General features: G+C 53.9%; 1 protein-coding gene across 1 annotated transcript; it reads left to right on the top strand.

The window, feature by feature from the left end:
- Positions 1-1,153: 1,153 nt before the first annotated feature.
- On the top strand, positions 1,154-12,109 carry PRICKLE3 (prickle planar cell polarity protein 3). The gene is made up of 9 exons (XM_012811332.2): positions 1,154-1,237; positions 2,456-2,544; positions 3,404-3,587; positions 6,727-6,840; positions 7,714-7,851; positions 8,843-9,046; positions 9,139-9,325; positions 10,646-10,945; positions 11,455-12,109. The coding sequence occupies exons 1-9, from the start codon at positions 1,196-1,198 to the stop codon at positions 12,039-12,041; spliced, it is 1,845 nt and encodes a 614-aa protein (XP_012666786.1). The 5' UTR covers positions 1,154-1,195; the 3' UTR covers positions 12,042-12,109.
- The last annotated feature ends 35 nt before the right edge of the window (positions 12,110-12,144 follow it).

The following is a 12,144-nucleotide window of genomic DNA, read 5'->3' as shown; positions in this document are numbered from 1 at the left end:
GCCCCAACTGGAGAACCAAGACACCGGCTAAGCAACAAGGCCTGGAGGCGGGGCGCCCGGTGACTTCTTAGTTAACTAATTTGCTCATTCTCTTTTACTCCTCCCAGACTCTCCTCCCTGGGGCAAGGAGGTGCGGGAAGTGACTGGTTTGTATGTTAATGGAGGAAGTCCCCTGTGCGCACGATAAAAGGCCAGGCTGTAGGCTGCCGCTTCGGTGCCTAATTAAAGACCTCCGACAGGCGCCCGAGTTCTGACTGTGGGCGCAGGAACCCCTCTTCCCAGCCACAAGGCACAGCGGAGCCCGAGAATAGGAAGGAGGCTCCCAACCCTCCAACTGAGCTCAGAGAAGGAAATATCTAACTGGAGAGAGAAAATGCGGCGGGGGTGGGGGTCTTTAAGATCTACTCCTCAGGACTTAGGGGGAAAGAGCCAAAAAGAGAGTTTGGGAATCTGGCCAGAAACTTTACCCCCCTCCTCATAAATCTCAAATAGCCCTGGCTTTGAGAGAAAAATGAGAAAAATAGGGTGTGTATAAGACTTAGCTCTCTGAGGGCGGTGCCTGTGGCTCAAAGGAGTAGAGCGCCGGCCCCATATACCGGAGGTGGCAGGTTCAAACCCGGCCCCTACCGACTTAGCTCTCTGGTGGGGGTGAAGGAGCACCAACTGGGGCTACAGATGAGACCTGGACCACTCTTGCAGCATTCATCTGGGGGGAAAGACGCTCCAAACCTCACTAGTGGTGAGGGGGCTAAGAGGTGATTTTAACCCCTCCCGTAAAGAAGTACCCCTCTAAATAAACTGATACGAAGCATCAATACAAGCATCCTAGCGTGCCACCGCTTCCAATCAGGTTGCCACCTCCAAGTCCCCACCATCAGCACCACAGGGCCCTCAAGTCCCTAGAATGTCCCATGACAGGCCATGTGGCACACTGGGGTTCTGGGGTCCATGCCTAGTGATGCCCCAGCTCCTGGGCTGCGCGCAGCTCACCTCTAAGCAGGGGGCGCCTCGGTGGCGGCTGCAGTAAAAAAGAGACCACAGGCTGGGGTGGGGGGCGGGCTCTGCGGGGTGCGCTCCTCCCACGCGGGTGTCAGGTTTACGGAACAGAGCTCTTAGGCCGGACGCGCGGTGGCCAGACGGCTGCGAGGATTCCATTCGCCTGACCCGGCCTGACTTGACCGTACCCGGGAACGCCATGTTCGCGCGTGGGTCTCGGAGGCGCCGCTCTGGGCGTGCGGTGAGTGGGACTCAACGGCGGTGGGGGTAGGGGGTAAACTGTGACTCCGGCGATTGGGCAGGGGTTGGGATAGTGGAACAGACGCCCTGTAGAGGAGCTGGGGCTGCTGGAGGTGAGTGGGTGAAGGAACATGTAGGTCTGGTGGCCTGTGCTCCCTAATCACCTCTCCAAATACTTTTGTCAGCACCCCTGGGACCTGGTGCTCTCCCTTCTTTTGTGAATTGTAAGAGGGAATTCTGAAGGCCAAGAGATTGGGTCCTGGGTCTTGGGTTGAGCAGGGACCTCCTGAACTTCTGAGGGAGGGGCACTGTACCTTGGAGGAAGGTGAACTAAAGGATGAAGTCCTACTCTCCTGGCATGCCTGAATGCTGAGGATCAAGAAACTGAGTTTAAGGGGTAGAGGTCGTCCAGGCTTCTTCCACCTGAGCCAAGAAGCTTTGAACTTTTTTTTTTTTTTTCCGCTAAACCACCTGTAGCAGAAGCTTTAACTTCTTAGATAGGAGGGTCTCTCTTTTCTTCCTTTGGGAGGGGGTCTCTGAGGAGAGAAGCTGGGGTCTGGGTTTGGTGATCCAGAGAAGGAGTAAATAGCTCCAGGATATGAGGGGTAAAGATCAAAGTTTCTTGGGGTATGGGGTTTCTGAGTGGAGCAGAGGCTTCCAGTTCCTTGGGCACGAGGGAGTGAAGCCACTAGCAGCTCCTGAGCTTCTGAAGGGAAGAACAGGGTTCAAGAGGGGATCCCAAGGAAGGAAGTCTCTTGTCCTGTGGAATCGGAGTGCTGCTGGCCCCATGGGTGGAGAGGGGACAGAGATAAGGCCTAGAAGGGGATACCCAGATTAAGGACTCTGTGCTCTGGTGGGGAGAGCACTCTGAATTCTGAGGGGGGTGTTGGAGGCCTGGAAGGATCTAAGGCTGATGGGTGTCCTGCGGCTGGGGAAAGGGTGGTAAAGTTGACGGAAGGGTGGTTAGGCTCGGGTGGGGTAGTCCAAGGCCAGCCTAGAAAGGAAAATTCCCTGAAAGGGAGGCTTGCTGGGAGGTGGTCTCAGTTGCCCCGCCTCTGATTGTGTCCCCCTCCCCCGTCCTCTGGGTGCTGTCCCAGCCTGCCCAGTGCTGCCCTGGTGAGACAGGCCTCAACGTGCTGTTACTGGCCTTGGAGTGGAGGGGTGGGCGTTGACTTTTCCCTCCCTGCTTGCCTGGCCTTGCATCTGCCCCCGCCCACAGCAGCTTCCAGAGACTGAGGACCCTGACCGGGGCCAGCCCTGCAACTCCTGCAGGGAGCAATGCCCCGGCTTCCTGCTGCATGGCTGGAGGTAAGCGACCCCTCTACATAGCCTTTGTCAGAACTCTGCCTTTGGGAGAACCCCCCAGGTTTAGGCTTCTAGCCTATGGGGGGAGCTCGGTTGGGAAAAGAGCCTCACTCAGCTTCAGAGCCCTGCCCCCTGACTCATTCCCAGGAGTTCTCAGAAGAGCTCCACCCACTACACAGCCCCGCCCCCAGAAGATTCTCCCAAGCCTCCGAGTGGCATCCCTAGGGAGATGGCAGCACTGCTCACCGACCTCCCCCCATCCCCCACATTAGGCACAGAACTACTCTCCCAAACCCAGTGTCCCATCCTCCTCGTAGAGCCTTGCACCTAAAAAATCTCATAAAATACTACAGACAGCCCACAGTCCCCAGATTCAAGCCCTAACCCGGGCCTCATCACAGTCTAGAGCCTTGCCTCTTGGGAAAGTTCCCCCACGAAGTCCAGAGGCTTTCCTGAGGGAGAGAGCCCCTAGATTTAGAATTCCAATCTCAGCTTGGGAGCCCCGCCCCTACTTAGGCCAGCTGCTGGGAGAGTGTGACATAGTTCCAGAGCTGAAAGGTTAGGGGTTGTCTTTGAGACTCCACAGCCCCACCCCTTCACATCCTGTGCCCTGGCTCACAGCCCCACCCCTAGTTCATAGCTATGCCCTGCTCTGCCTGTGTCTGACAGCTGGAAGCTGAGCCTCCCACAGCCATGTGACCTTAGCTCATAGACTCTTCACCTCCTGTCATCCCTACTCCCAGACCCAGGACCCTTTGGTGGTGATAATCTGCATGTCCCTGCCCCTCAGTTGGACTTGGGCTGCTGAGGGATCTGAGTGAGCAACCCCTTAGTAATTGACTCCTATCCTGGCCCTCCCCAGAAAGATCTGCCAGCACTGCAAATGCCCACGGGAGGAGCACGCAGTTCACGTGGTACCTATGGACCTGGAACGTATCATGTGTCGGCTAATCTCAGACTTCCAGCGCCACTCCATCTCTGACGATGACTCGGGCTGTGCATCAGAGGAGTATGCCTGGGTGCCTCCAGGCCTTAAGCCTGAGCAGGTGACCAGAGGCTGGCCACCCACTCTTGCTGTCTAGTGGGTGCACGCGCGCGCGCACACACACACACACACACACACACACACTCAAGTGGGAACCTATTTCTGGGGTAACACTGGTGTGGTCAGACTGAGGGCTATTCTGACCCATCTGTGATTGAGGGATGGTCAGGTCCCCACACCTCACAGGGAACCCTGAGTGATCATGGGACCAGTTCCTCAGGGCCTTTTCACTCCACTCCTATCCTTTACCTCAGGCTTTATCCCAGTACTTCATTCACCAAGTCCTCATTGATTGATTCATTCAACAAATAGTTATGGAGCATCTACGGCAGGTCACACACTGTGCTGAGGACACAGCAGTGAACAGAACACAAAATGACATATTGCCCAAATCAAGGTTAGATTCCCATAAGGGAAACAGCCAATAAACAACCCTATTAATATATGTCAGATGGTGGAAGGGCTGTGGAATAAAAAGGAAGGGAAGTGAGGCCAGGGGCAGTGGCTCATACCTGTAATCCTCACACTCTGTGAGGCCAAGGAGGGTGGATTGCTTGAGCTCATGAGTTAGAGACCAGCCTGAGCAAGAGCAAGACCCTGTCTCTACTAAAGATAGAAAAATAACTGAGGCCAAGAGGATCGCTTGAGCCCAAGAGTTTGAGGTTGCTGTAAGCTAATGATGCCAGGGCACCACTCTACCCAGGTCTCAGCTTGAGACTCTGTTTCAAAAAAAAAAAAAAAGAGGCTCAACGCCTGTAGCTCAAAAGCTTGGGCACCAGCCACATACACTGGAGCTGACCAGTTTGAATCCACCCTGGGCCCGCCAAACAATGACAACTACAACCAAAAAGTAGCTGGGTGTTGTGGCGGATGCCTATATGCTCCCAGCTACTTGGGAGGCTGAAGCAAGAGAATCGCTTAAGCCCAAGAGCTGGAGGTTTCTGTGAGCTGTGACGCCATGGAACTCTACCCAGGGCAACATAGTGAGACTGTCTCAAAAAAAAGAAGAAGAAAGGGACCCAAGGTGATGAAAGAGAGAGAGAGAGACTGGCATTGTTAATGGGGTGCCCAGGTAAGCCTCTAAGAATTTAATATTTGAGCTACCCTAAAGTAGGTGAAGACGTGAGACAGGCAGATCGCTGGGGTTAGAGCAGGCATCCTCAAACTGCGGCCCACCGAGGACATTTATCCAGCCTGCCAGGTGTTTTTGCCACTGCTGCCTGTCCTGCTTAGCAGCCAACTTGTCCCAGAGCCCGCAGTCTGGCCCTCCACCGGTCTGAGGGACAGTGAACTGGCCCCCTGTTTAAAAAGTCCGAGGACCCCTGGGTTAGAGCGATTCAGGCAAAATGAATAACTAATGTCAAGGCCCTTAGGCAGGAATATGCTTGGCATGTGGAAAGGACAGTGAGGCCAGTGCTGCTGAAACAGAGTGAGGGCAGGGGAGAACAGCTGGGGGTGAGGTCAGAGAGGTGGTAGGGCCATAAAAAGGACTTTGACCTTGATTCTGAATGAGAGGAAAGCTGCAAGGGGGTTGTGAGGAGAGGAGGGACATGATTTGGCTGCTGACTGTAGAGCAGCATTGGAGTGAGGGTGGAAGTGGGTGACCAGAGAGGAGGAAGCTACTGCAGTAGCTTGGGGGATTGATGATGGTGCTGGCAATGGAAGCAATAAGACATGGTCACATTGGCTCGGCGCCTGTGGCTCAAGCGGCTAAGGCACCAGCCACATACACCTAAGGTGGCGGGTTCGAATCCCCAGCCCGGCCCGCCAAACAACAATGATGTCTGCAACTAAAAAATGGCCGGGCGTTGTGGCGGGCGCCTGTAGTCCCAGCTACTTGGGAGGCTGAGGCAGGAGACTCGCTTGAGCCCAGGAGTTGGAGGTTGCTGTGAGCTGTGATGCCATGGCATTCTACCCAGGGGGATAGTTGAGGCTCCGTCTCAAAAAAAAAAAAAAAAGACATGGTCAGATTCTGGATATATTTTAAAACTAGAGCTAAGAGGACTTGCTTGTGGGAGTGAAAGCGAGAGGAGTGAAAGACGACCTCAAGGATAGCAGGTGAACTTGTGTGGGAAAGGGAAAGGCAGGAGCAAGTTTGAGGGTTAAGAGCATAAGTTTGGCCACCTGGAGTTTGAGGTGACTGTTAGACATTTGAGTGGCCACATTGCCTAGAACTCAAGGGACAGGTGACAGGACTAGAGATATGCATTTGGAACACATTAGCCACATATTTATAGCCATGAGGTTGGATGTAATTCTCAAGGGTGTGAATGTCAACAAAGGCAAGAGGACCAAGAACTAAACCCTAGGATCCTTCCACATTTCAGGGTTGACTAGTTGAGGAGCCAAAAGAGGGACAGAGAAAAGCAGCCAATAAGGTAGGAGGAAAATGAGGGCTGTGTGCTGTCCTGGGAACAAGGGAAGAAAACGTTTACAGAGGCTTGGCCCCATAGCACAGTGATTACGGTGCCAGCCATATACCCCTAGGGTGGTGGGTTTGAACCCGACCCGGGCCAACTAAACAACTGCAACACAAAAATAGCCAGGCGTTGTGGTGGGCACCTGTAGTCCCAGCTACTTTGGAGGCTGAGGCAAGAGAATTGCTTAAGCCCAAGAGTTTGAGGTTGCTGTGAGCTGTGGCGCCACAGCACTCTACTGAGGGCAACATAGTGAGACTCTGTCTCAAATAAAAAAGAGAAAGAGAATGTTTACAGGGAGGAGTGATCACCTGGGTCCAGGGTAATGATAGGTCAAGTCCCATGAGGACTGAGACATGGACAAGAATTTTAACAATGTGGACGTCATCAATGACCTTGACAGCTTTGAAGGACAGGTGGGGGCAAAAGCCTGACTGGAGAAGGCTCCAGAGAGAATGGGGGGAAGGAAGTGGAGTGCTCACAACTTTTGAAGAATTTTGCTATGAAGGGGAGGAGAAAAGTGGAATAGCAGCTGGAGGAGGAAGTGGGGTCAAGAGCTGAGGAAACTCTCAGCATGTTTGGATCTAAAGGAAATGATCTGACCTTTCAGAAGTCCCTCCTGGTGACTTAAATTTTCTCAGAGAAGTGTGGACCCACCATCTCACTGCATCCCAACTCATCCCTAATCTCAATGATATTCTCCCACTCCTGATGTCCTCCCAGGTATATCAGTTTTTTAGCTGCCTCCCAGAGGACAAGGTCCCCTACGTCAACAGTCCTGGGGAAAAATACAGGATCAAACAGCTACTGCACCAACTGCCCCCACACGACAGTGAGGTAAGGAGACAGAAGACAGGTACTGCCTGGGCAAATGCAGGGCAGCTGTTAAGAAATGAGCAGGGTCGGCTCAGCGCCTGTGGCTCAAGCGGCTAAGGCGCCAGCCACATACAACTAAGATAGCAGGTTCAAATCCAGCCCGGGCCCGCCAAACAACAATAATGGCTGCAACCAAAAAATGGCCAGGCGTTGTGGCAGGCGCCTGTGGTCCCAGCTGCTTGGGAGGCGGAGGCAGGAGACTCGCTTGAGCCCAGGAGTTGGAGGTTGCTGTGAGCAGTGAAGCCATGGCACTCTACCCAGGGGGACAGCTTGAGGCTCTGTCTCAAAAAAAAAAAAAAAAAGAAATGAGCAGGGTCATAGGAGGAAAGGTGAGCTGATCTGAGATGAGAGTTCTGGACAGCCAGGGGCTTTCAAGGGAACATTCCTTAGCAGAACCACAGCTGAGCCTTGGATTAAGAAGTGGGTGTTTCAGGCAGAAAGCACTAGCTATACAAAGGGATAGTAGTAAACTTTCTGGGCATGAGGGCGGTGCCTGTGGCTAATTGAGTAGGGCACTGTTCCCATACACCAAGGGTGGCGGGTTCAAACCCAGCCCCTGCCAAACTGCAACAAAAAAATAGTCAGGTGTTATGGCGGGCGTCTGTAGTCCCAGCTACTCAGGAGGCTGAGGCAAAAGAATCACCTAAGCCCAAGAGCTGGAGGTTGCTGTGAGCTGAGACACCACAGCACTCTACCGAGGGCAACAGAGTGAGACTCTGTCTCTAAAAAAATAAAAATTTAAAAAAAAAAAACTTTCCTGGCATGGATGAAGTCTGAAAGTGGACAGGGGCAAGGCCTTAAGGGAAAAGCCTAGAAGACCTCTATCCCCCCCAGGCCCAGTACTGCACAGCACTGGAAGAGGAAGAGAAGAAAGAGCTTCGAGCCTTTAGCCAACAGCGGAAGCGGGAGAATCTGGGGCGCGGCACTGTGCGCATCTTCCCCGTGACCATCACTGGGGCCATCTGTGAGGAGGTGAGCCACAGAGGACCTTGGTAAGGGAGTAATTCCCTTGCTACAAGCCCTGGGGTACAGGTCCTATCTCCCAAGTTCTGGGAAGATAAGTTTTGTCTGCCCTTTAAGCCCCAGTGATCTATCTCCGAGGCCCTCCTCCTAATGAGATACATCTCTAGAGCCCTCTGATGGATAGGACCCATCTCTCAGATCCCACTGTTCAGTGCCATTTATCTCTAAGGAGGCCCTAGTTTGCCTTCTCTATGGACTTTGCCCCTCCATGCAGTGAACATGGGGTATGAGCTCTCTCTGGACCTCTTGTGGTCAGAACTTGTCTTTAAGAACTGAAACACAGGCTCGGTGCCTGTGGCTCAACTGGCTAAGACGCCAGCCACATACACCTAAGGTGGCGGGTTCGAATCCCCAGCCTGGGCCCGCCAAACAACAATGATGGCTGCAACCAAAAAATGGCCAGCGCTGTGGCGGGCGCCTGTAGTCCCAGCTACTTGGGAGGCTGAGGCAGGAGACTCGCTTGAGCCCAGGAGTTGGAGGTTGCTGTGAGCTGTGAGGCCATGGCACTCTACCCAGGGGGTAGCTTGAGGCTCCGTCTCAAAAAAAAAAAAATAAGAACTGAAACACAGTGGCAGGGCCTGTCTCTAGAGCCCAGTAGTGAGTGGGGTAGGCTTGCCTATATATCCCACTATTAGGTGAGGTCTGAGTGAGTGGAGACTATCTCTATGCTTCCCCCACTGGGCCTGACCTGTCTCTATGTCATCCCCACTGTGGGAGAGGCTAGCCTGTAAGGCCACCCGTGATGATAGGGCCCATCTGTATGGCTTCCTTTGTGGGCAGGGTCAGTCTCTAACATGCCCCCCCAACTGCAACTCCTGTGATAGGCCCAGTCCATCACAAAGGTTCACCATGGGGAAGGCCCAAGGATAACATGCCTTGGCTGATCTCATCCATCTGGCTATCTTGGTGATGGTGACAGTGTCTATCTGTTCCATGGCAGTGTGGGAAGCAGATTGGAGGTGGGGACATCGCAGTGTTTGCCAGCCGTGCAGGCCTGGGTGCCTGCTGGCATCCACAGTGCTTTGTGTGTACCACATGCCGGGAGCTACTTGTTGACCTCATCTACTTCTATCATGCTGGCAAGGTCTACTGTGGACGCCACCATGCTGAACGCCTGCGTCCACGCTGCCAAGCCTGTGACGAGGTTTGGGCCTCCCTACTCAGGGGTGGGAGTAGGGGTAAGGCAGGGTGGGAGGCAGGTCTTTCTGACAGCCACAGATGGCCTTTGCCCTCCAGATCATCTTCTCCCCTGAGTGCACGGAAGCTGAGGGCCAACACTGGCACATGGGTCACTTCTGCTGCTTTGAGTGTGAAGCTTCCCTAGGAGGGCAGCGCTATGTCATGCGTCAGAGCCGTCCCCACTGCTGTGCCTGCTATGAGGCCCGCCATGCGGAATACTGTGATGGCTGTGGGGAGCACATTGGTGGGTAAACATGGTGGGATGGATGGACAGCTGGGCCATAGCCCCACCCCACCAAGATTCCTCTTCTCCTCTAAGTCCCCACACCCTTCACTGTAAGTCCACTCCCAGTGTCTCTCACTGTGCCATACTTTATAAACCTCACACCTGCACACTAGGCCACCACTACACATCCAGACCCAGATGCAGGGTCCTTCTAAATCCCACCACCCAAGACTACCTTCTAGCTCAGCCTCTACCACACCAAGCTATGCCCAGTTCTCTTCCACTCTCATCCATCCATCTAGGTCACAGCCTACTCTCGAGCTCAGTGTTTTTCAACCTTTTTTTATCTCACAGCACACTTGAACCTATAAACTCCTTAAATTATGTTGATCAAAAAAAAAAAAAGCATTAAGGTCGCACCTGTTGCTCAGTGGGTAGAGCGCCAGCCACATACACCGAGGCTGGCGGGTTTGAAACTGGCCCTGGCCAGCTAAAGCAACAATGACAACTGCAACAACAACAAAAAGCTAGGCATTGTGGCAGGCGCATGTAGTTCCAGCTACTTGGGAGGCTGAGGCAAGAAAATCGCTTAAGCCCAAGAGTTTGAGGTTGCTATAAGCTGTGATGCCACAGCACTCTACCAAGAGCAACAAAGTGAGACTGTGTCTCCAAAAAATAAATAAATAAAAATAGAAAAATTATCCAGGCGTGATGGCAGGTACCTGTAGTCCCAGTTGCTTGGGGGGCTGAAGGAAGAGGATGGCTTGAGCCCAAGAGTTTGAGCTTGCTGTAAGCTATGACTCTTGTCTCAAAAAAAAAAAAAAAAAAGTAATATATGTACTATGCTTTGATCTTTCAAAAATAATTTCATTAATGATCTTTAAAAGTTTTCACAGCACACCAGTTGAAAATCACTGCTGCAGTTCCACCTTACTTCCTAAGACTCACTCCTTTCCAACCAAGGCCATGTCTTCCCTTTAAGCTCTGCCTCTACCACTCAGGCCACTTCAGGTCTAGCCTTCACTCTTCCTTCTTCCTGAAGCCACCCCTTAATGTCTAAGCCTGGCCCACCCCTACTCTGGTAGGGAGCACCTGGGAAAGACAGTGGGAGGGAGACATTTACCAGCCAGCCCCCAGAAGAGAATGAAGAACCTTGGGGTGAGGACCAAACCTCTAGTTTCTTGCTTTCTCCAGAGAAGGGTCTTTTTGGAGTAGGGAGAGGGCATCTTGGGATACCCTCCTTCAGTTCCCCAACCCTTCCCAAGAAGGTCCCCATTCGTGGAAGGGGGTAATCCTGGGCCTTCTGCCTCAGTTTCCCCCTTGTGTTGGTCCCCACAGGCCTGGACCAGGGCCAGATGGCTTACGAGGGCCAGCACTGGCATGCCTCCGACCGCTGCTTTTGCTGTAGCCGCTGCAGGCGGGCCCTGCTGGGGCGCCCCTTCCTGCCACGCAGTGGCCTAATCTTCTGCTCTCGAGCCTGCAGCCTTGGGTCTGAGCCCACCACTCCCGGGCCCAGCCGACGTAGCTGGAGTGCAGGCACAGTCACTGCACCGCTAGCAGACTCCACAGCCTCTTATTCTGCAGCGGAGGGGGCGTCCAACATGGCTACCAAGGACACTTGTGTGGAATCCCCTCCTGGTAAGCTAAGCTAACCCCCAGCCATGCCCATCCGCAGCCCCATGCCCCTCACCCCACCCCCTGTCTCAACTTTGGCCCTTTCCCATGACTCACCCAGGCCCTACACCTACTGCATCGCTGCCCTCTCTCCACATTTCAGCCCTCCCCCTTACCCACACTATTCCATACCTAGTCTCCAGCCCACCTCTTGAGACTTGGTTTCACCCTGCTTCTGTACAGGGCCAGTCTCCTTCCTTAACTTGTCCCTGCTTGATCCCAAGTCCTCCAGCCGGTCACCTTCCACCCACCCAGGCCCCACCCCATTCTATCCCAAACCAAATATACTCCAGCCAAGGCCGCGCCCCTTCTATCCAAAGCTATGTCCCCAGTCCATCTTGCTGTTTTTGTGTTCTTACTTCCCAACCTCTCTCCACTCAGCGCCTGTTCCAAGCCTCATATTTCCCAGACTTTTCGTCTCCCTGTCTCCTACTCCTGCCGGTACAGGAGACCCTCCATCTCTCCCTTTCCAGCTTCAGGCCCTGAGGAGCCCTCCCGTTTTCTGAGAGGGGCCCCCCAACGCCACTCCATGCCAGAGCTGGGGCTCCGCAGTGCCCCAGAGCCACCCTCAGAGTCCCCCGGCCAACCAAATACACACATGGATGATAGTGCCTTCGGTCGTCAGAGCACCCCACGCGTCAGCTTCCGTGACCCTCTGGTGTTTGAAGGAGGTCCACGGCGGACCCTGAGTGCGCCCCCAGCCCAGCGCCGAAGGCCACGCAGTCCCCCACCCAGGGCCCGCGGTCGCCGCCACCACCACCACCACCGCCGCCGCCACCATCGCCACCCCGGAAGACATCACCACTATCAGTGTGACTTGGGATCAGGGTCAGATTCAGGATCTTGCTCTAGCTCACCCTCCAGTTCCAGTTCTGAGTCTTCAGAAGATGATGGCTTCTTCCTAGGAGAACGAATCCCACTGCCCCCGCAGCTGTGCAGGCCCAAGCCCGCTCAGGACACTACACCTGAGTCTCTCAACACCCCCTCCTCGCCACTGTCTGGGGATTCTCACCCGGGTATGTCTCGACAGGCCCGAGACAAGAACTGCATAGTAGCTTGAAGGCAGGTAGCCCTGGAGGGGCTCCATTCTCCAGTCAGTGGTATTGATAACTCCCAACCTGTCATAAAGCCCCTTCCTTCCTCCTTGATTCTATTGTATTATT

Source organism: Otolemur garnettii, unplaced genomic scaffold (genome assembly GCF_000181295.1).
Source record: "Otolemur garnettii isolate 467f Iridium unplaced genomic scaffold, OtoGar3 scaffold00153, whole genome shotgun sequence".
NCBI lineage: Eukaryota > Metazoa > Chordata > Mammalia > Primates > Galagidae > Otolemur > Otolemur garnettii.
This window is presented reverse-complemented; position numbering and strand designations above follow the sequence as displayed.

What these genes read in the sequence shown, in the direction of transcription:
- PRICKLE3 (XM_012811332.2), top strand. Translation starts at nt 1,196, where the DNA reads ATGTTCGCGCGTGGGTCTCGGAGGCGCCGCTCTGGGCGTGCG. An exon ending in CAGGCCTTAAGCCTGAGCAG is followed by an intron (nt 3,588 to 6,726) that starts GTGACCAGAGGC and finishes ATGTCCTCCCAG; the next exon opens with GTATATCAGTTTTTTAGCTG. An exon ending in GCTGCCAAGCCTGTGACGAG is followed by an intron (nt 9,047 to 9,138) that starts GTTTGGGCCTCC and finishes TTTGCCCTCCAG; the next exon opens with ATCATCTTCTCCCCTGAGTG.